This window comes from Oncorhynchus tshawytscha, unplaced genomic scaffold (assembly GCF_018296145.1).
Source record: "Oncorhynchus tshawytscha isolate Ot180627B unplaced genomic scaffold, Otsh_v2.0 Un_contig_3548_pilon_pilon, whole genome shotgun sequence".
Classification (NCBI taxonomy): Eukaryota; Metazoa; Chordata; class Actinopteri; order Salmoniformes; family Salmonidae; genus Oncorhynchus; species Oncorhynchus tshawytscha.
In genome coordinates, this window is record NW_024608707.1 from 52236 (window position 1) to 75894 (window position 23659).

The following is a 23659-nucleotide window of genomic DNA, read 5'->3' on the forward strand; positions in this document are numbered from 1 at the left end:
CACTTCATGATGACGGATGTGAGTGCTACGGGCGGTAGTCGTTTAGCTCAGTTACCTTAGCTTTCTTGGGAACAGGAACAATGGTGGCCCTCTTGAAGCATGTGGGAACAGCAGACTGGTATAGGGATTGATTGAATATGTCCGTAAACACACCGGCCAGCTGGTCTGCGCATGCTCTGAGGGCGCGGCTGGGGATGCCGTCTGGGCCTGCAGCCTTGCGAGGGTTAACACGTTTAAATGTCTTACTCACTTCGGCTGCAGTGAAGGAGAGACCGCATGTTTCCGTTGCAGGCCGTGTCAGTGGCACTGTATTGTCCTCAAAGCGGGCAAAAAGTTATTTAGTCTGCCTGGGAGCAAGACATCCTGGTCCGTGACTGGGCTGGGTTTCTTCCTGTAGTCCGTGATTGACTGTAGACCCTGCCACATACCTCTTGTGTCTGAGCCGTTGAATTGAGATTCTACTTTGTCTCTGTACTGGCGCTTAGCTTGTTTGATAGCCTTGCGGAGGGAATAGCTGCACTGTTTGTATTCAGTCATGTTACCAGACACCTTGCCCTGATTAAAAGCAGTGGTTCGTGCCTTCAGTTTCACACGAATGCTGCCATCAATCCACGGTTTCTGGTTAGGGAATGTTTTAATCGTTGCTATGGGAACGACATCTTCAACGCACGTTCTAATGAACTCGCACACTGTATCAGCGTATTCGTCAATGTTGTTGTCTGACGCAATACGAAACATCTCCCAGTCCACGTGATGGAAGCAGTCTTGGAGTGTGGAGTCAGCTTGGTCGGACCAGCGTTGGACAGACCTCAGCGTGGGAGCTTCTTGTTTTAGTTTCTGTCTGTAGGCAGGGATCAACAAAATGGAGTCGTGGTCAGCTTTTCCGAAAGGGGGCGGGGCAGGGCCTTATATGCGTCGCGGAAGTTAGAGTAACAATGATCCAGGGTCTTTCCACCCCTGGTTGCGCAATCGATATGCTGATAAAATTTAGGAGTCTTGTTTTCAGATTAGCCTTGTTAAAATCCCCAGCTACAATGAATGCAGCCTCCGGATAAATCGTTTCCAGTTTGCAGAGAGTTAAATAAAGTTCGTTCAGAGCCATCGATGTGTCTGCTTGGGGGATATATACGGCTGTGATTATAATCGAAGAGAATTCTCTTGGTAGATAATGCGGTCTACATTTGATTGTGAGGAATTCTAAATCAGGTGAACAGAAGGATTTGAGTTCCTGTATGTTTCTTTCATCACACCATGTCACGTTGGCCATAAGACATACGCCCCCGCCCGTCTTCTTACCAGAAAGATGTTTGTTTCTGTCGGCGCGATGCGTGGAGAAACCCGCTGGCTGCACCGCTCGGATTGCGTCTCTCCAGTTAGCCATGTTTCCGTGAAGCAAAGAACGTTACAGTCTCTGATGTCCCTCTGGAATGCTACCCTTGCTCGGATTTCATCAACCTTGTTGTCAAGAGACTGGACATTGGCAAGAAGAATGCTAGGGAGTGGTGCACAATGTGCCCGTCTCCGGAGTCTGACCAGAAGACCGCTTCGTTTCCCTCTTTTTCTGAGTCGTTTTTTTTTTTGGTCGCTGCATGTGATCCACTCGGTTACACTGGTTGTAAAGCAGAACACAGGATCCGCATCGCGAAAAACATATTCTTGGTCGTACTGATGGTGAGTTGACGCTGATCTTATATTCAGTAGTTCTTCTCGGCTGTATGTAAAGAAACCGACAGGGTAAAGAAACAGACAGGGTAAAGGAGGATTATTGGTACTATCAGAGAGGGAGAGAGACAGGGGAAAGGTGGATTATTGGTACTATACTATCAGAGAGGGAGACAGACAGGGGAAAGGTGGATTATTGGTACTATCAGAGGGGGAGAGAGACAGGGTAAAGGTGGATTATTGGTACTATACTATCAGAGAGGGAGAGAGACAGGGGAAAGGGTAAAGGAGAGAGGAAATGGATTATTGGTACTATACTATCAGAGGGGAGAGAGACAGGGTAAAGGTGGATTATTGATACTAGCAGTCAAAGAGGGAGAGGAAAGGGACAAACATAGAAAGACAAAGGGATGCATTCCTGAGGGAAGCCACAGGACAACAGGCTCTCATTGTGACAGAGAGAGATTGTTAGGAGAGCGTGACGGCACCAGGTGTGTGTGTGTGTGTGTGTGTGTGTGTGTGTGTGTGTGTGTGTGTGTGTGTGTGTGTGTGTGTGTGTGTGTGTGTGTGTGTGTGTGAGTGAGTGAGTGAGTGAGTGAGTGAGTGAGTGAGTGAGTGAGTGAGTGAGTGAGTGAGTGAGTGAGTGAGTGAGTGAGTGAGTGAGAGTGAGAGAGAGATTGTGAATCACTAAAACAATACAGAAATACTCTACGGAAAAAGAAGGAACAGCACGTCAGGAATCAGCTCAACGTAACTGAAGAATCCATAGATTAACCACTTCTGGGAAAATTGGAAAACACTAAACAAACAACAACTCGAATAATTATCTATCCAAAATGGAGTTGTATGTGTAAACCACTTCTCCAAACTTTTGGTTCTATAACAAATAACAAACAGCAAAAACATAAACATGATCAAATACAAATCTTAGAATCAACTATTAAAGACGACCAGAACCCACTGGATTCTCCAATTACATTGAATGAACTACAGGACAAAATACAAACCCTCCAACCCAAAAAGGTCTGTGGTGTTGATGGTCTCCTCAATGAAATGATCAAATATACAAACAACAAATTCCAATTGGCTAAACTAAAACTCTTTAACATCATCTTCAGCTCTGGCATCTTCCCCAATATTTGGAACCAAGGACTGACCACCCCAATCCACAAAACGTGGAGATACATTTGAGAAATGAGAAATGGTCAACAGCAACCTTGGGAAAATCGTCTGCATTATCATTAACAGCTGACTCATACATTTCCTCAGTGAAAAAAGCCTTCCACTCAATTTGGCATGAGGGTCTGCTATACAAACTGATGGAAAGTGGTGTTGGTGGAAAAACATACGACATTATAAAATCCGTGTAGACAAACAACAACATGCGGTTAAAATGGGCAAAAAATACACATTTCTTACCAAATCAAATCAAATGTATTTATATAGCCCTTCGTACATCAGCTGATATCTCAAAGTGCTGTACAGAAACCCAGCCTAAAACCCCAAACAGCAAGCAATGCAGGTGTAGAAGCACGGTGGCTAGGAAAAACTCCCTAGAAAGGCCAAAACCTAGGAAGAAACCTAGAGAGGAACCAGGCTATGTGGGGTAGCCAGTCCTCTTCTGGCTGTGCCGGGTGGAGATTATAACAGAACATGGCCAAGATGTTCAAATGTTCATAAATGATCAGCATGGTCGTATAATAATAAGGCAGAACAGTTGAAACTGGAGCAGCAGCACGGCCAGGTGGACTGGGGACAGACAGCAAGGAGTCATCATGTCAGGTAGTCCCGAGGCATTGTCCTAGGGCCGTGGGGTGAGACAGGGATGCAGTTTAAGCCCCATCCTCTTCAACATATATGTCAACGAATTGGAAAGGGCACTAGAACAGTCTGCAGCACCCGGCCTCAACCTACTACAATCTGAAGTCAAATGTCTACTGTTTGCTGATGATCTGGTGCTTCTGTCACCAACCAAGGAGGGCCTACAGCAGCACCTAGATCTTCTGCACAGACCTGGGCCCCGACAGAAAATCTCAGTAAGACAAAAATAATGGTGTTCCAAAAAAGGTCCAGTTGCCAGGACCACAAATACAAATTCCATCTAGACACCATTGCCCTAGAGCACACAAAAAACTATACATACCTTGGCCTAAACATCAGCGCCACGGGTCATTTCAACAAAGCTGTGAACGATCTGAGAGACAAGGCAAGAAGGGCCTTCTATGCCATCAAAAGGGACATAAAATTCAACATACCAATTAGGATCTGGCTAAAAATACTTGAATCAGTTATAGAACCCATTGCCCTTTATGGTTGTGAGGTCTGGGGTCCACTCACCAACCAAGAATTCACAAAATGGGACAAACACCAAATTGAGACTCTGCATGCAGAATTCTGCGAAAAAATATCCTCCATGTACAACGTAGAACACCAAATAATGCATGCAGAACAGAATTAGGCCAATACCCGCTAATTATCAAAATCCAGAAAAAAATCCAGAAAAGAGCCGTTAAATTCTACAACCACCTAAAAGGAAGCGATTCCCAAACCTTCCATAACAAAGCCATCACCTACAAAGAGATGAACATGGAGAAGAGTCCCTAAGCAAGCTGGTCCTGGGGCTCTGTTCACAAACACAAACACACCCCACAGAGCACCAGAACAGCAACACAATTAGACACAACCAAATCATGAGAAAACAAAAAGATAATTACTTGACACATTGGAAATAATTAACAAACAAAAAACAGCCAACTAGAATGCTACTTGGCTACTGCTACTTGGCTACTTGAATGCTACTAAACTGAGAGTACATAGTGGCAGATACCTTACCACAGTGACTGACCCAAAATGTACAGACTCAATAGCATAGCTATTGAGAAAGGCTGCCGTAGGCAGACCTGGCTCTCACACTTCCCACAAAATGAGGTGGAAACTGAGCTGCACTTCCTAATCTCCTGCCCAATGTAAAACCATATTAGAGACACATATTTCCCTCAGATTACACAGATCCACAAAGAATTCGAAAACAAACCCGATTTTATGCCATTTGGGACACAGCCCAACTTACTCTAAACAGCATTAGATATTGCCTTAGTTCCTCCAGCTCTGCTCCACTCACACAAAGGCATCAATGTTCACAAGCAATCAGCACTTCCTGGTAGCTGGATGGTGCTGAGGGCTTTGACACCTATGTCCACTAGGAGACAGGAGACAAACCAAAGAGATCATAGACCTCGGGTCTGGGGCTGAGTAGCAACCTATTCCCCATATAGTGCACTATTTTGGACCAGAGCCCATTGGGATGTGGTCAAAAGTAGTGCACTATAGGTGATTTGTGAGGCATCCTGAGCCTCCTCTTAAATGTATTTAAGCAGCACCATACGTCCACCATCTTTGTTTAACCCTATTTGGCTATCCTGTAGGCATCTCCTTGACATTGCATGTTTCTGAGAAAAAGCTCCTGGTCAAAACGCTGAGGAACATCTGTAACAGGGTCAAGAACGCCAGAATGAAGCATGACATAAACATAACTTCAAGCTTCCAGTCTGCGTTTGACTGGGTGAAAAGCATGACTCACAAAGGCTCTGAAGACCACTAACTAAGGCATTTTCTTACGTCAGATAGAGCAACAATTCAAATAGCCTAACAAGTCCTAAAAAAACGGGCTATTTATGGATACACTTAACTTCACTACACTGACCTGTGCTGCTTCTAGTCACTTCAGGACAACACATCAATCAGATTACAATAATATGGCCGTCGAGGAAGCCGGCAGAGTTAAGTAAGTAGAGATAAGATATACGGGAGCCCCTCGGCTGAAGTGCACTTCATGACCAAAAGCATGTGGACACCTGGAATAACAGCCTTCTGGGAAGTCTTTCCACGAGATGTTGGAACATTGCTTCCATTCAGCCACAAGAACATCAGTGAGGTTGGACACTGATGTTGGGCGATGAGGCCTGGCTCGCAGTGTATTCTGTGTTCCAATTCATCCCAAAGGGGTTCTATGGGGTTGAGGTCAGGGCTCTGTGCAGGCCAGTCAAGTTCTCCCACACCGATTTCGTCAAACCATTTCTGTATGGACCTCGCTTTGTGCACGGAGGCATTGTCATGCTGAAACAGGAAAGGCCCTTCCCCAAACTGTTGCCACAAAGTTGGAAGCACAGAATCGTCTATAATGTCATTGTATGCTGTAGTGTTAAGTTTTCCCTTCAATGGAACTAAGGAGCCTTGCATGAACTATGAAAAACAGCCCCAGACCATTATTCCTCCTGAACCAAACTCTACAATTGTCTCTATTCATTGGGGCAGGTGGTGTTCTCCAGGCATCCACCAAATCCAGATTTGTCCTGTCAGACTGCCAGATGGTGAAGCGTGATTCAACACACCAGAGAACAAGATTACACAGCTCTAGCAGAGCACAAATGTAACCAACTGACTTGTTGGAAAGGTGGCATCCTATGATGGTGCCACGTTTAAAGTCACTGAGCTCTTCAGTAAGGCCATTCTACTGTTAATGTTTGTCTATGGAGTTTGCATGGTCGTGTGCTCGATTTTATACACCTGTCAGCAACGGGGAGGCTGAAATAGACAAATCCACTAATTTGAAGGGAGTCCACATACTTTTATATATATAGTGTACTTATGTGAACTCAACTGAAGCAGTTCTGTGAACTCAACTGAAGCAGTTCTGTGAACTCAACCGAATAGTTCTGTGAACTCAACTGAAGCAGTTCTGTGAACTCAAGCTGAAGCAGTTCTGTGAACTCAACTGAAGTGTGTGATAAGGAAGAGATTGTGTACAGAACAGAAGATAAAGAGGTAAATGACAAGCTTGGTTACAGTAGTAATCAGATAGAGACAAACATATTATGAGTCCCAAATTGCACCCTATTCCCTGGCACCCTATTCCCTATATAGTGCCCTATGGACCCTGGTCAAACGTAGTGCACTATATAGAGGATAGGGTGCAATTTGAGACAAAGACATACACTAATCACGTTGGCCTGTGCTGTAGAGGCAGGGAGTGGTGAGGAACAAAGTGACTGTCTCAGTCCTGCACCCCTGCCTAGATGTTGGAAATGAGTCTGCTCCACAGTAACCCGCTGTACTAGATATCACCGCCCTGCAACATCAATCACCTACAGTGGCTTTCTTTCTCTACACTGAATAGACCTAATAGACACCGTCATCTGGGGAAAAACACATTTCAAACATCCCCAGTGAATCCAGTGGTTGATGGAGCTCCATTCAATAATGATTACTTTATGGATTCAGTCATACGCTACCAGTTCAATGGTACAGTGGGTGGTATCATATTTGTAAGGGGCTAACCTACCATTACCTAAATCCTACCATAGACTAGTTTTCTATTGTTCTGGGTGGATGGACACGTTAGGGCATGACAGCTGTAATTTGGCCCTATTGTGAGAGCTCAAGGGTATTTCCCTTGCTGCTAATCTCTCTCTCTCTCTTCTCTAACTCTCTCTCTCTCTTCTCTAACTCTCTCTCTCTTCTCTAACTCTCTCTCTCTTCTCTAACTCTCTAACGCTTTCTCTCTAACGCTTTCTCTCTAACGCTTTCTCTCTAACTCTCTAACACTTTCTCTCTAACGCTTTCTCTCTAACTCTCTAACACGTTCTCTCTCTCTCTAGACAGCCGCCTAAGTTATTCCCTCTCTCTTCACTCCATCATTAGGTATAATGCTCTGAGGGAAGCAGACTGTGGTTTGAAAACAAAATTGCTTTCCCAGATTCACATTTCAAATGTGCCAGTCGTGCCTGTCCAGGATAAGAGGTAGACTGAAACCTGAGAACGTGAGAGTGAACATCACTAGCAGCTCGGGTGAGGAAATGCAGCCTCCATCGCCCTGCAGTCACCTTCAATGTGCCGACATCAGTGAGATTACACTTAATGTTTCAGGGGGAGAGAATCAGAGGGAGGGTCACAAGTTCCGATGCAATGAATCATAGTGCCAAAACATACCCCAATGTTCCTAGGACCTAAGCCATCAAAGGAAAAACATGTCTATTTTTCACATTCTTTACATAGCTGACATGTTCACATGGTGCCTGAGGCATGGTGCTCTTACAGCAGAACACTAGCAGCTAAGACCCACAATGGGATCCCTAGGGAAAGGCACACAATTAGGAATGTTCAACCCAATTCACATTGTACAAGACAGCGTTTTACTGCATATAAATGTATTCAAAATATACAATGACTAGTTAGGTTAATTATCTGAGACTTAACCTTAATCCTACACACTCTTGTCAGGATGAAACTGAGTACTTTAAATGTGGAAGGAAGAATGCAATGCTGACGTTCCCATGATTGTGGCCCTGCCTGCAGCCATATCTGGCATGCTGATACATCACCAACGTTGACACATCTCAACCGCATACAGGAGTCCTGAACGACAGAGACAGGGCCTGAGGGAGCAGGAGTCCTGAACCACAGAGACAGGGCCTGAGGGAGCAGGAGTCCTGAACCACAGAGACAGGGCCTGAGGGAGCAGGAGTCCTGAACCACAGAGACAGGGCCTGAGGGAGCAGGAGTCCTGAACCACAGAGACAGGGCCTGAGGGAGCAGGAGTCCTGAACCACAGAGACAGGGCCTGAGGGAGCAGGAGTCCTGAACCACAGAGACAGGGCCTGAGGGAGCAGGAGTCCTGAACGACAGAGACAGGGCCTGAGGGAGCAGGAGTCCTGAACGACAGAGACAGGGCCTGAGGAAGCAGGAGTCCTGAACGACAGAGACAGGGCCTGAGGGAGCAGGAGTCCTGAACCACAGAGACAGGGCCTGAGGGGACGAGGAGTTCTGAACCACAGAGACAGGGCCTGAGGGAGCAGGAGTCCTGAACGACAGAGACAGGGCCTGAGGGAGCAGGAGTCCTGAACGAGAGAGACAGGGCCTGAGAGAGCAGGAGACCTGAACGACAGAGACAGGGCCTGAGGGAGCAGGAGTTCTGAACCACAGAGACAGGGCCTGAGGAGCAGGAGTTCTGAACAACAGAGACAGGGCCTGAGGGAGCAGGGTATCCTCTGTCCTCTTCTATAGACATACTAAACACAGGACAGGTTGGAGACTCAGGAGGAAGATTTAGAATAACTGGGCCAATCTCAACTCACTCAGCAAGTCAACATTAGCTGTCTTGGTTTTTTCCACTTTCTTCATAGAATTCCTGAGCTAGAAGTCATTCAAAACAGAGAGAAAGAACTACTACAGCTGGGAACTAAGTGAGTTATAACATGTGTTCATGTAGTTCTGATTCAGAGGGGAAATCATCCAGAACATAACATCCAGACAATAATACTGGCTCAGAATAATACACTCCAACATCTCAAAATGTCAGACTTTAATGTGACTTTCTATATTCCAAGACGAAGAAAGTGAATTTAGACTCTCATGTAGGGACTTTAACTAGGCTAAATAACAACTATGAATGCTGGTTGGTGAAATGGCAAGGTTGCACCACACATGTATCTGGTGTGACCTTGGATAAACCTTACAATCCAGCTGTTCAAAGTGAAACCAGACAACACAGCAGTCATCAACTCAACCCTGCATCACAGCACATGGAAGGGACATTGGTTTTAGCCTCTCTGAATGGTTGAGAAGTGCAATAGGCCGATCACCTTGCAAGGAAATCCTGACATCTAACATAACGTGGTGGGTCATGTTAACTTAGCCTACATACTGCATGGATAGGAAACAGACTTTTACATCATCAAAATGGGACACAACAAATCAGACACTAAATAAACATATGACCCTGGACCCACTAGAAAGCATTGCTCAACATAACGGTGGTAAGATACCACAAAGTAGCCAATGGTCCATGACAGACAGTCAGTAAACTAGACTAATTGACTATGACATCCCAGTTAATGTTAAGTTTCATTTCCTTGACCTTTGACCCAGACACATGCCTTTTGTTCTATTGCTGCATACTCTGCTCTTGTTCCTTGAATGTTCGCTTTAAAGCCTCATTTGCTTAATTGCCTGGAATGGGGCAGTTCTGTGGAAATTTCAGATCTGATAAGAGCCTTAAATATAGGTTAACGTGTGGTTACCATGGTGGGCTCTTGAGGCTGGAGCAGAAAGCTCATTACTGGTTAATGTAGAGCTGCTGATTACAAGAGCCACATCAGATGTAGCGTTAGGCTACAGATGAACATACAAGTCTGTCTTCAAGCCCTACTTACTAGACAGGGGTTTCACTGCTAGATGAGGTGTCTTCAAGCCCTACTTACTAGACAGGGGTTTCACTGCTAGATGAGGTGTCTTCAAGCCCTACTTACTAGACAGGGGTTTCACTGCTAGATGACGTGTCTTCAAGCCCTACTTACTAGACAGGGGTTTCACTGCTAGATGAGGTGTCTTCAAGCCCTACTTACTAGACAGGGGTTTCACTGCTAGATAATGTGTCTTCAAGCCCTACTTACTAGACAGGGGTTTCACCTTGATGATGTGTCTTACTTACTAGACAGGGGTTTCACTGCTTGATGACGTGTCTTCAAGCCCTACTTACTAGACAGGGGTTTCACTGCTTGTGTCTTCAAGCCCTACTTACTAGACAGGGGTTTCACTGCTAGATAATGTGTCTTCAAGCCCTACTTACTAGACAGGGGTTTCACTGCTAGATGAGTGTGTCTTCAAGCCCTACTTACTAGACAGGGGTTTCACTGCTAGATAATGTGTCTTCAAGCCCTACTTACTAGACAGGGGTTTCACTGCTAGATGACGTGTCTTCAAGCCCTACTTACTAGACAGGGGTTTCACTGCTAGATGACGTGTCTTCAAGCCCTACTTACTAGATGACGTGTCTTCAAGCCCTACTTACTAGACAGGGGTTTCACTGCTAGATAATGTGTCTTCAAGCCCTACTTACTAGACAGGGTTTCACTGCTAGATGATGTGTCTTCAAGCCCTACTTACTAGACAGGGGTTTCCCTGCTAGATGACGTGTCTTCAAGCCCTACTTACTAGACAGGGGTTTAGACAGATGGGTGTCTTCAAGCCCTACTTACTAGACAGGGGTTTCACTGCTAGATAATGTGTCTTCAAGCCCTACTTACTAGACAGGGTTTCACTGCTGATGACGTGTCTTCAAGCCCTACTTACTAGACAGGGGTTTCACTGCTAGATGACGTGTCTTCAAGCCCTACTTACTAGACAGGGGTTTCCCTGCTAGATGACGTGTCTTCAAGCCCTACTTACTAGACAGGGGTTTCACTGCTAGATGACGTGTCTTCAAGCCCTACTTACTAGACAGGGGTTTCACTGCTAGATGACGTGTCTTCAAGCCCTACTTACTAGACAGGGGTTTCACTGCTAGATAATGTGTCTTCAAGCCCTACTTACTAGACAGGGGTTTCCTGCTAGATGACGTGTCTTCAAGCCCTACTTACTGTCTTCAAGCCCTACTTACTAGACAGGGGTTTCACTGCTAGATGTGTCTTCAAGCCCTACTTACTAGACAGGGGTTTCCCTGCTAGACAGGGGTTTCCCTGCTCAGGGGTTTCCCTGCTAGATGAGGTGTCTTCAAGCCCTACTTACTAGACAGGGTTTCCCTGCTAGATGACGGTCTTCAAGCCCTACTTACTAGACAGGGGTTTCCCTGCTAGATGACGTGTCTTCAAGCCCTACTTACTAGACAGGGTTTCCCTGCTAGATGACGTGTCTTCAAGCCCTACTTACTAGACAGGGTTTCCCTGCTAGATGACGTGTCTTCAAGCCCTACTTACTAGACAGGGTTTCCCTGCTAGATGACGTGTCTTCAAGCCCTACTTACTAGACAGGGTTTCAAGCCCTACTTACTAGACAGGGGTTTCCCTGCTAGATGACGGCTCTTCAAGCCCAACTTACTAGACAGGGGTTTCCCTGCTAGATAATGTGTCTTCAAGCCCTACTTACTAGACAGGGGTTTCCCTGCTAGATGACGGCTCTTTTCCCTAAAAGCCTCTCTGCCTTTGTATGTTTATTTAGTGTCTGCTATGATTTGTTGCGTCCCATTTTGATGATGTAAAAGTTAGTTTCCTATCCATGCAGTATGTAGGCTAAATGAACAATCCCTACGGGTCCTGGTCTAAAGTAGTGCACTACATAGGGAATAGGGTGCCATTTGGGATGCAACCTTTCCAGCTGCAGTTGGTTAGGGTAGACCTTTTCTCTCTGGTCTACATAGTTCACCCTGAAGACAGCATCCCTTCATGTTCAATCACAATGAGAAAGACATGCACACTGCATCTGGGGCACATCTACAAATCATAGCAGCAGAAAATGGATTCGTTCGAGGGACAAAGAGCAAGAGGACAGCGTAAATAATCTTTCATCTTTAAGAGATTATTTAATTTGCATCTCTGGTTAATCAGGTCACTAGTTTAATCTGGGGTGACAGAGGCAATGTCCAAAGTGGCACCCTATTCCCTACGTAGAGCACTACTTTTGACCAGAGCCCCCATAGGAAACAGGGTGTAATTTGGGACACAAACATAGATGACAGCAGCCGGTCACTCAAGAGGTCGAGGTAGAGTGAACCAAACCAAGCACAGCAACATGGACCATAAAGCTGCTAGCTTTCATGGAACAATTTAATTAGATAGATACAGTATGATAGATAGGTTCGATACAGTATGATAGATAGGTTTGATACAGTGTGATAGATACAGTATGATAGATACAGTGTGATAGATACAGTGTGATAGATAGGTTCGATACAGTATGATAGATAGGATAGATACAGTATGACAGATAGGTTCGATACAGTATGATAGATAGGATAGATACAGTATGATAGATAGGTTCGATACAGTATGATAGATAGGTTCGATACAGTGTGATAGATAGGATAGATACAGTGTGATAGATACAGTATGATAGATACAGTATGATAGATACAGTGTGATAGATACAGTGTGATAGATAGGTTCGATACAGTATGATAGATGTGATAGATAGGATAGATACAGTATGATAGATACAGTATGATAGATAGGATAGATACAGTGTGATAGATAGGATAGATACAGTATGATAGATACAGTGTGATAGATACAGTAAGATAGATAGGTTTGATACAGTATGATAGATAGGATAGATACAGTATGATAGATACAGTGTGATAGATACAGTATGATAGATACAGTGTGATAGATAGGTTCGATACAGTGTGATAGATAGGATAGATACAGTGTGATAGATACAGTATGATAGATACAGTATGATAGATACCGTGTGATAGATAGGATATATACAGTATGATAGATGTGATAGATAGGATAGATACAGTATGATAGATACAGTATGATAGATAGGATAGATACAGTATGATAGATTGGTTCGATACAGTGTGATAGATGTGATAGATACAGTATGATAGATACAGTATGATAGATACAGTATGATAGATAGGATAGATACAGTGTGATAGATAGGTTCAATACAGTATGATAGATGTGATAGATAGGATAGATACAGTATGATAGATACAGTATGATAGATAGGATAGATACAGTGATGATAGGATAGATACAGTATGATACAGTGTGATAGACAGTGTGATAGAGGTTACAGTATGATAGATACAGTATGATAGATAGGTTCGATACAGTGTGATAGAGTAGGATAGATAGGTTAGATACAGTATGATAGATACAGTGTGATAGATACAGTGTGATAGATAGGTTCGATACAGTGTGATAGATAGGATAGATACAGTATGATAGATACAGTATGATAGATAGGATAGATACAGTGTGATAGATAGGTTCGATACAGTATGATAGTATGATAGATGGATAGATACAGTATGATAGATACAGTATGATAGATACAGTATGAGAGATAGGTTAGATACAGTATGATAGATAGGTTAGATACAGTATGATACATAGGTTCGATACAGTGTGATAGATAGGATAGATACAGTATGATAGATAGTGTGATAGATAGATACAGTATGATAGAGATGATAGTATGATAGATACAGTATGATAGATACAGTATGATAGATAGATACAGTATGATAGATACAGTATGATACAGATAGGATAGATACAGTATGATAGATAGGATAGATACAGTATGATAGATAGGATAGATACAGTGTGATAGATAGGATAGATACAGTATGATAGATGTGATAGATAGGATAGATACAGTATGATAGATACAGTATGATAGATAGGATAGATACAGTGTGATAGATACAGTATGATAGATAGGATAGATACAGTATGATAGATACAGTATGATAGATAGGATAGATACAGTATGATAGACAGGTTCGATACAGTATGATAGATAGGTTCGATACAGTGTGATAGATACAGTATGATAGATACAGTATGATAGATACAGTATGATAGATAGATACAGTATGATAGATAGATAGATAGTATGATACAGTATGATAGATAGGTTCGATACAGTATGATAGATAGGTTAGATACAGTATGATAGATAGGTTAGATACAGTATGATAGATAGGTTAGATACAGTATGATAGATAGGTTAGATACAGTAGATAGGTTGATAGATAGGTTCGATACAGTGTGATAGATAGGTTCGATACAGTATGATAGATACAGTATGATAGATAGGATAGATACAGTATGATAGATACAGTATGATAGATAGGTTAGATACAGTATGATAGATAGGTATGATACAGTATGATAGATACAGTATGATAGATACAGTATGATAGATACAGTATGATAGATAGGTTAGATACAGTATGATAGATAGGATAGATACAGTATGATAGATACAGTAGATAGATGATAGATACAGTATGATAGATACAGTATGATAGATAGGTTAGATACAGTATGATAGATAGGTTTGATACAGTATGATAAGATAGCTTTCATGGAACAATGTAGTGAGATATGATGAGGGATATAATCAACCAACCTAACTAAGCAACAAAACATAGGGACAAAAACGTGAGAGCCAGATGCATATTTCACTCCAGTCTGATGTAGGTTTGTTCAGGCGGAGGGCTGTTTATGTCTGTCTAGGCCATATTATCTGGTTTCCCTTTATAAAGGCACGTTGTGGTGAAACGTATGGAAGTGAATCTACTGAAAAACACAGTCACAAAGGTGGATCGAGGGCTGATTGGTTCACAGTCTGGTAGGTTCGGTACAGTGTGAGACATAGGTTCCACACCGGGCCTTTAAAAACAGGTTCCTACAGTTTCTGCTGATCCACTTCCCCTCGTTCTCCTGTTTCCTGGACGACTGTATGAGTAAGCTTATGAGAGAGACAGAGAGACCCAGGAGCATCCCAGATGGAACCCTGTTTCAGTATGATAAGTGCACTATTTTGGAAAAGTAATGCAGATATATAGGGAATAGGGTGCAATTTGGGATGCAGCCTGGGTTGTACACATGCATATTTCACTCCCAGCTGATTTGAAACACGAGAGGATGCTTATGTCTGTCTGTTTACTAGTTTACCTGGGTGTTGCAGCAACGTGTTATAATGTACTAGTTTACCTGGGTGGTGCAGCATGGTGTTATAGTGTACTCAGACAGTTTACCTGGGTGGTGCAGCTTTCTGCTGATGTTATAGTGTACTAGTTTCCTGGGACTGGTGAGCATGGTTTATAGTGTACAGTTTACCTGGGTGGTGCAGATGGAACCCTGTTTATAGTGTACTATTTTGGTGGTGCACCATATAGGTATAATAGGTGCAATTTGGGATGCAGCCTGTGTTATAGTGTACTCCCAGCATTTGAAACACGGAGGATGCAGCCTGTCTGTTTACTAGTTTACCTGGGTGGTGCAGCATCAGTGTTATAATGTACTAGTTTACCTGGGTGGTGCAACATGGTGTTATAGTGTACTAGTTTACCTGGGTGGTGCAGCTCGGTGTTATAGTGTACTAGTTTACCTGGGTGGAGCAGCTCAGTGTTAGTATACTAGTTTACCTGGGTGGTGCAGCTCAGTGTTATAGTATACTAGTTTACCTGGGTGGTGCAGCTCGGTGTTTAGTGTACTAGTTTACCTGGGTGGAGCAGCTCAGTGTTAGTATACTAGTTTACCTGGGTGGTGCAGCTCAGTGTTAGTATACTAGTTTACCTGGGTGGAGCAGCTCAGTGTTATAGTATACTAGTTTACCTGGGTGGAGCAGCTCAGTGTTAGTATACTAGTTTACCTGGGTGGTGCAGCTCAGTGTTAGTATACTAGTTTACCTGGGTGGTGCAGCTCAGTGTTATAGTGTACTAGTTTACCTGGGTGGAGCAGCTCGGTGTTATAGTGTACTAGTTTACCTGGGTGGAGCAGCTCAGTGTTAGTATACTAGTTTACCTGGGTGGTGCAGCTCAGTGTTAGTATACTAGTTTACCTGGGTGGTGCAGCTCAGTGTTGGTATACTAGTTTACCCGGGTGGAGCAGCTCAGTGTCATAGTGTACTAGTTTACCTGGGTGGAGCAGCTCAGTGTTAGTATACTAGTTTACCTGGGTGGTGCAGCTCAGTGTTATAGTGTACTAGTTTACCTGGGTGGAGCAGCTCGGTGTTAGTATACTAGTTTACCTGGGTGGTGCAGCTCAGTGTTATAGTGTACTAGTTTACCTGGGTGGAGCAGCTCAGTGTTAGTATACTAGTTTACCTGGGTGGTGCAGCTCAGTGTTATAGTGTACTAGTTTACCTGGGTGGTGCAGCTCAGTGTTAGTATACTAGTTTACCTGGGTGGTGCAGCTCAGTGTTATAGTGTACTAGTTTACCTGGGTGGAGCAGCTTGGTGTTATAGTGTACTAGTTTACCTGGGTGGTGCAGCTCAGTGTTATAGTGTACTAGTTTACCTGGGTGGTGCAGCTCAGTGTTATAGTGTACTAGTTTACCTGGGTGGTGCAGCTCAGTGTTATAGTGTACTAGTTTACCTGGGTGGTGCAGCATGGTGTTATAGCGTACTAGTTTACCTGGGTGGTGCAGCATGGTGTTATAGTGGACTAGTTTACCTGGGTGGTGCAGCTCAGTGTTATAGTGTACTAGTTTACCTGGGTGGAGCAGCTCATTGTTAGTATACTAGTTTACCTGGGTGGTGCAGCTCAGTGTTAGTATACTAGTTTACCTGGGTGGTGCAGCTCAGTGTTATAGTTTACTAGTTTACCTGGGTGGTGCAGCTCAGTGTTATAGTGTACTAGTTTACCTGGGTGGTCAGGCTCAGTGTTATAGTGTACTAGTTTACCTGGGTGGTGCAGCATGGTGTTATAGCATACTAGTTTACCTGGGTGGTGCAGCTCAGTGTTATAGTGTACTAGTTTACCTGGGTGGTGCAGCTCAGTGTTATAGTGTACTAGTTTACCTGGGTGGTGCAGCTCAGTGTTATAGTGTACTAGTTTACCTGGGTGGTGCAGCTCAGTGTTAGTATACTAGTTTACCTGGGTGGTGCAGCTCAGTGTTATAGTGTACTAGTTTACCTGGGTGGTGCAGCTCAGTGTTAGTATACTAGTTTACCTGGGTGGTGCAGCTCAGTGTTATAGTGTACTAGTTTACCTGGGTGGTGCAGCTCAGTGTTATATTGTACTAGTTTACCTGGATGGAGCAGCTCAGTGTTAGTATACTAGTTTACCTGGGTGGTGCAGCTCAGTGTTATAGTGTACTAGTTTACCTGGGTGGTGCAGCTCAGTGTTATATTGTACTAGTTTACCTGGGTGGAGCAGCTCAGTGTTAGTATACTAGTTTACCTGGGTGGTGCAGCTCAGTGTTATAGTGTACTAGTTTACCTGGGTGGTGCAGCATGGTGTTATAGTGTACTAGTTTACCTGGGTGGTGCAGCATGGTGTTATAGTGTACTAGTTTACCTGGGTGGTGCAGCTCAGTGTTAGTATACTAGTTTACCTGGGTGGTGCAGCATGGTGTTATATTATACTAGTTTACCTGGGTGGTGCAGCATGGTGTTATAGTATACTAGTTTACCTGGGTGGTGCAGCATGGTGTTATAGTATACTAGTTTACCTGGGTGGTGCAGCATGGTGTTATAGTGTACTAGTTTACCTGGGTGGTGCAGCTCAGTGTTATAGTGTACTAGTTTACCTGGGTGGTGCAGCATGGTGTTATAGTGTACTAGTTTACCTGGGTGGTGCAGCTCAGTGTTAGTATACTAGTTTACCTGGGTGGTGCAGCATGGTGTTATAGTATACTAGTTTACCTGGGTGGTGCAGCATGGTGTTATAGTATACTAGTTTACCTGGGTGGTGCAGCTCAGTGTTAGTATACTAGTTTACCTGGGTGGTGCAGCATGGTGTTATAGTGTACTAGTTTACCTGGGTGGTGCAGCTCAGTGTTAGTATACTAGTTTACCTGGGTGGTGCAGCATGGTGTTATAGTATACTAGTTTACCTGGGTGGTGCAGCATGGTGTTATAGTGTACTAGTTTACCTGGGTGGTGCAGCATGGTGTTATAGTATACTAGTTTACCTGGGTGGTGCAGCATGGTGTTATAGTATACTAGTTTACCTGGGTGGTGCAGCATGGTGTTATAGTATACTAGTTTACCTGGGTGGTGCAGCTCGGAGTTATAGTGTACTAGTTTACCTGGGTGGTGCAGCTCGGTGTTATAGTGTACTAGTTTTGACTATAGGGCCTGTGTTCTTCTGAATTTGTCTGATCTCATATAACTAGGAAATGAAGCTTCTGTCTGTGAGCAGCATGTGACTCTGGGTATGAGGCAGTCGTCTTACTGAGGAGACGTATGATACTCTGTGCTACTGTTGCTACTAGCTACTGTACAATAGGCCAGTGCTTTGATATGGTGTGAGGGATTTCCTTTAGTCAGGGTCCTTCTCACTCCATGTACTGTCAGACGATCACTGTTTTAACCTCTCTGTCGTAATATGACTCCAATAGACACTATGTCTGCAGTAGGCCGGCCTACTGAGATTACACTTTGGGGAAATAATCTAGGATAGTGGCTTGGGTGGTAGAGCGGGTTAGCCACTGTCCTGGATCCCATGTAGAGCTGTGACTATGGGTTTGTATCAGACACACTGTCCTGGATCCCATGTAGAGCTGTGACTATGGGTTTGTATCAGACACACTGTCCTGGATCCCATGTAGAGCTGTGACTATGGGCTTGTATCAGACACACTGTCCTGGATCCCATGTAGAGCTGTGACTATGGGTTTGTATCAGACACACTGTCCTGGATCCCATGTAGAGCTGTGACTATGGGCTTGTATCAGACACACTGTCCTGGATCCCATGTAGAGCTGTGACTATGGGTTTGTATCAGACACACTGTCCTGGATCCCATGTAGAACTGTGACTATGGGCTTGTATCAGACACACTGTCCTGGATCCCATGTAGAGCTGTGACTATGGGTTTGTATCAGACACACTGTCCTGGATCCCATGTAGAACTGTGACTATGGGCTTGTATCAGACACACTGTCCTGGATCCCATGTAGAGCTGTGACTATGGGTTTGTATCAGACACACTGTCCTGGATCCCATGTAGAACTGTGACTATGGGCTTGTATCAGACACACTGTCCTGGATCCCATGTAGAGCTGTGACTATGGGTTTGTATCAGACACACTGTCCTGGATCCCATGTAGAGCTGTGACTATGGGTTTGTATCAGACACACTGTCCTGGATCCCATGTAGAGCTGTGACTATGGGTTTGTATCAGACACACTGTCCTGGATCCCATGTAGAACTGTGACTATGGGTTTGTATCAGACACACTGTCCTGGATCCCATGTAGAGCTGTGACTATGGGTTTGTATCAGACACACTGTCCTGGATCCCATGTAGAGCTGTGACTATGGGTTTGTATCAGACACACTGTCCTGGATCCCATGTAGAGCTGTGACTATGGGTTTGTATCAGACACACTGTCCTGGATCCCATGTAGAGCTGTGACTATGGGTTTGTATCAGACACACTGTCCTGGATCCCATGTAGAGCTGTGACTATGGGTTTGTATCAGACACACTGTCCTGGATCCCATGTAGAGCTGTGACTATGGGTTTGTATCAGACACACTGTCCTGGATCCCATGTAGAGCTGTGACTATGGGTTTGTATCAGACACACTGTCCTGGATCCCATGTAGAACTGTGACTATGGGCTTGTATCAGACACACTGTCTTTAACTCCCATGTAGAACTCTCTCTTTTCTCTCTCTCTGTCTCTGGATCTCTCTGTCTCTCTCTCTCTCTCTCTCTCTCTCTCTCTCTCTCTCTGACTCTCTTGTCTCTCTCACTCTTTAACTCTCTCTCTCTCTCTTTCTCTCTCTCTCTCTCTCTCTGTCTCTCTCTCTCTCTCTCTCTCTCTCTGTCTCTCTCTCTCTCTCTCTCTCTCTCTCTCTCTCTGTCTCTCTCTCTCTCTCTCTCTCTCTCTCTCTCTCTCTCTCTGTCTCTCTCTCTCTCTGTCTCTCTCTGTCTCTCTCTCTCTCTCTCTCTCTCTCGTTCAATACACATAAAAAAATACAAAAAGCATGGGACTCCTTCAAAAAAATAATCAAGGTTATCTGTCAACTTGAATATTTACGAATCATAAAATTCAAGATGCTTCCTCCCTCTCAGCCAATAGCAAGTGGAGGATAATTACTATGGCATGTTAAACTAGTTGTCCATCCCTGAACCACAGCCCCTTTAACACCAAATGTGAAACTCACATGAAAAGTAATGGTGAAGAGACAGAGTCATGCCAAGGCTGGTCAGCTGGTATGGAATTGTTTAGCTCTAGAATGAGTAGTCATTATGCTTTGGGTTCTGACTGAGACCACAAACTCTGTTTTCTTGGACACAATATGATATATTATTATATTCAAATTGAGTTAATTAGGCTAATTTATGTTTCCAGGTCCCGTAGACAATTATTCAATAGATGATTTACATAACAATCGTAAAAAATGAATGAGCAAAAGCACAAGTACAGTAAACAGGTCGGGCTGTAATTCAGCCACTGATGGCGTCTAGCTGATGCATCTATTTATACAGTCTGTTGCGTTGGAATTTTGTCACAGTTCCAGCAGTTGGTTCGTTGTTGGTTACTTTGTTGAGGTAAAGGTTTTGATCGGGTCCCGGTCATTCTCAAAGAAAGAAGCAGGGGCTTCCACAGGACATTTAAAACATCTGGACAATCTAACATAGAATGATCTTAGTTCATTTACTTGATTTTTAGGAGATCACAACAGAATATAAATACTTCGATCGGCTACAGTGTAGCTACAACAGCAGGCTTCGGGTCTATCGGATGTTATTAGGGCGTTATAGCGGGGCAACGCTGCAGAAAACGTTCTTAAAGAGACAGTATCGAGAGCAAGTCTAAACGGGGTGCTTGAGACGTCCCAACTCTGAGGTCACCACATTGAAGTTGAAATGTAAAACGGTTAAGGTAAGGGTTAGTGAAGGGGTATGTTTAGGGTTACGGTAACGATTGGGTTAGGCAGTGTTTCCCAAACTCTGTCCCCGGGAGCCCAAGGGGTGCAGGTTTTGGTATTTGCCCTAACACTACACAATAAATTCAAATGATCAACACTTGTTATTTGAAACGGCTTGTGTAGTGGTAGGGCAAAAAAACAAAACGTGCACCCCTTGGGGTCCCGGGGACCGAGTTTACCCTGGGTTAGGATAGGGACGTCCCATGGATCCCTTATAGTAGTAACCCTGCCGCGGAGCGAGGTGGGTTAGTGAGCGTGCATTATTAACTCAGTCACTTTCATCCCGGGGAGAAAAAAAACAGATTTTATTTTAAATTACACAGGGAAGATGAACTTCGTTTTCACTTTTTTAAAGCTTGAAAAACTTCCCGGGAAAACTCAACAAAAGTCCACTTTCAGTCCAGTTTCAGCCGGTGTTGAAAGTGTGCGTATGCCCTAATTACACAATCACAGAAGAGTCCAGAAGACTGAGAAAATAAAAACTCAACATTGTCTTTATATCCATCAAGTTAGCTTGGAAAGTTGTTGCCTCGAGGGACAGAGCTTGAGACGCTCCCCTAAATAATCATGTCACACCAAAAATAAAAGACTACGTTCTTAAAATGGTCCACAGGCACAAACAATATATAATAAAGACATATCAGGATGTTGAATAAGTGTAAATGTGTTTTTACCTGCTGTTTTCTCCTTTATTGTTGGAAGGCGGTGGATGCAGAACAGTTTGGTTATCCTCCATATCCACCACACATTTTTGTATGCAGTTCCGTTTCTGCAGAGTTCAGAGCAAATGTGTCTCTGTCTTGTTGAGAACGTTTCCATACATTTCTAATCAAAGTAGCTAGCTAGTTAGCCTAATCATGTATCTACTTAAACTACATCTGACTGACACTTTTGCAAGTTGGATTTATTTGCCCTTCTAACAAAGCAAAGGGAAGTTGGCGTTTCTTCTCACTCGAAAGACACAAGATGGTGTTGAAAGCGTGCTCATGCCCTCTGACAATATAACCAAAGAGTCCAGTTCAGAAGACAGAGAAAATAAAAATGTATATATCCATCAAAAGCTGTCCTATGCAGAGTCTGTACTGGGCCTGGATCCAGACAGTTCATCACAAACCGCCACCTGGGCGGCAGTTCACACGATTGTCTTCTATGCAGCAACGTCGTGCGATTTTCATACCATTTTGTACCGAATCAATATTGGGTTCAGCGTGGGGGACCGGAGCCGCGCACGCGCTTATGAGTGTCTGCCAGGAAATGAAATGCAGACTGCAGAGAGAAGAAGAGGAGGAATATCATTCTCCTTCATCAGTGAAAGCTCTTGCGACTGGGCCTTTGTTGATACTCAAGTCGTTCTGCTTTCAGTTTGGGGCCTTGTTCGGTCGGACGATAGCCTAGCTACTTAGTCGATACACCAGAGCAGCAACACAGTTCAACACGTTTTTGCTAGGAAACAGTTTATCTCCCAAAAAAAGCATAATGAAAACGAGCTAATTGGACAGCCTGCTGACCAGCGAATTACAATAAGATGCAATGACCAGTACCAAACAAGAAATAAATGAAATAAATTGGTTCTTTATGGCAATAGTTCCCTTGTCAGATAGCTTCGATAATGGGACTTTCCTGCCACAAGATGAATACATTGTCGTACGCCTAATTAGTTAATTGTGGCTGTTGTTAAATGCACTGTTCCTAAAATAGTAATGACATAGGTGTCAGTGGTCACAGACAGTTTCATTGCGGTGTCTAGTTTATTTGTAAGACCAGAAAGTGACCATTCACCCAACATGACCACATGTTCACTCGTCAGACTCATGTCATTACCTTCACCTTCAATGCTACCACACCACCTGTTACACCATGTCATTATTCACCTGTCATTGACTCTCTGTCATTATTCACCTGTCATGACCATACAGTTAAAACATTATACCAGCAGCCAAACACTCATGCCACTCGCTTCAAATTACTTCCCATGTCATTGTCATTACCAGCAAACACTCTCATGCTATTCACTCGTCATACAAGAGCTTCCAAACACTCCCATGTCATTATCTCGTCATTACAAGAGCTTCCAAACACCCCCATGCTCATCTCTCCTGTCAAGGTTTAAACACCCATGTCATACTCCTGTCATTACCAAACATGTTATTATCTTCCTAGCTATATTTCAAATTTCATGTTATATTCAATCAAACATCACCACATCACCTGTCACACATAACTACCTGTCATGGCCATGTTATTATCCATTCGTCATTGCCAAGAACATGCTGTTATCTCCCAAATATTACTGGGAGTTTCCAAACACATTCACTCTGTCATTGCCAAGAGCTCAGTCACCCATGTTGAAGGTTCTCCTGTCATACAGATTCAAACACCCATGCTAGTTAGTTCTCTCAAATAGTTACCAAGGCTTCAAACACCACATGTTGTCCACTCGTGCCATGGCTTCAGTCACCTCACATCTCCAATAAGAGCTCAAATAATTTCATGCTGCTGGTTCATTTCCGTCATTATTAGCATTTCATGTTATTATTCTCCTACAAGAGCTCAAACACTCCATGCCAGTTATTCTCCTGTCATTACCAA

The 23659-nt window shown here is 43.8% G+C and overlaps 1 protein-coding gene across 1 annotated transcript in view; it reads right to left on the reverse strand.

Moving 5' to 3' along the window:
- Positions 1-21835, reverse strand: part of LOC121843743 (kinesin-like protein KIF13A) — a 65763-nt gene extending 43928 nt beyond the window's left edge. Inside the window, exon 1 of the mRNA XM_042313540.1 lies at positions 21745-21835. Within this exon, the coding sequence (XP_042169474.1) occupies positions 21745-21806 (62 nt within the window). The 5' untranslated portion in view covers positions 21807-21835. The remainder of the gene's footprint in view (positions 1-21744) is intronic.
- Between the last annotated feature and the right edge of the window lie 1824 nt (positions 21836-23659).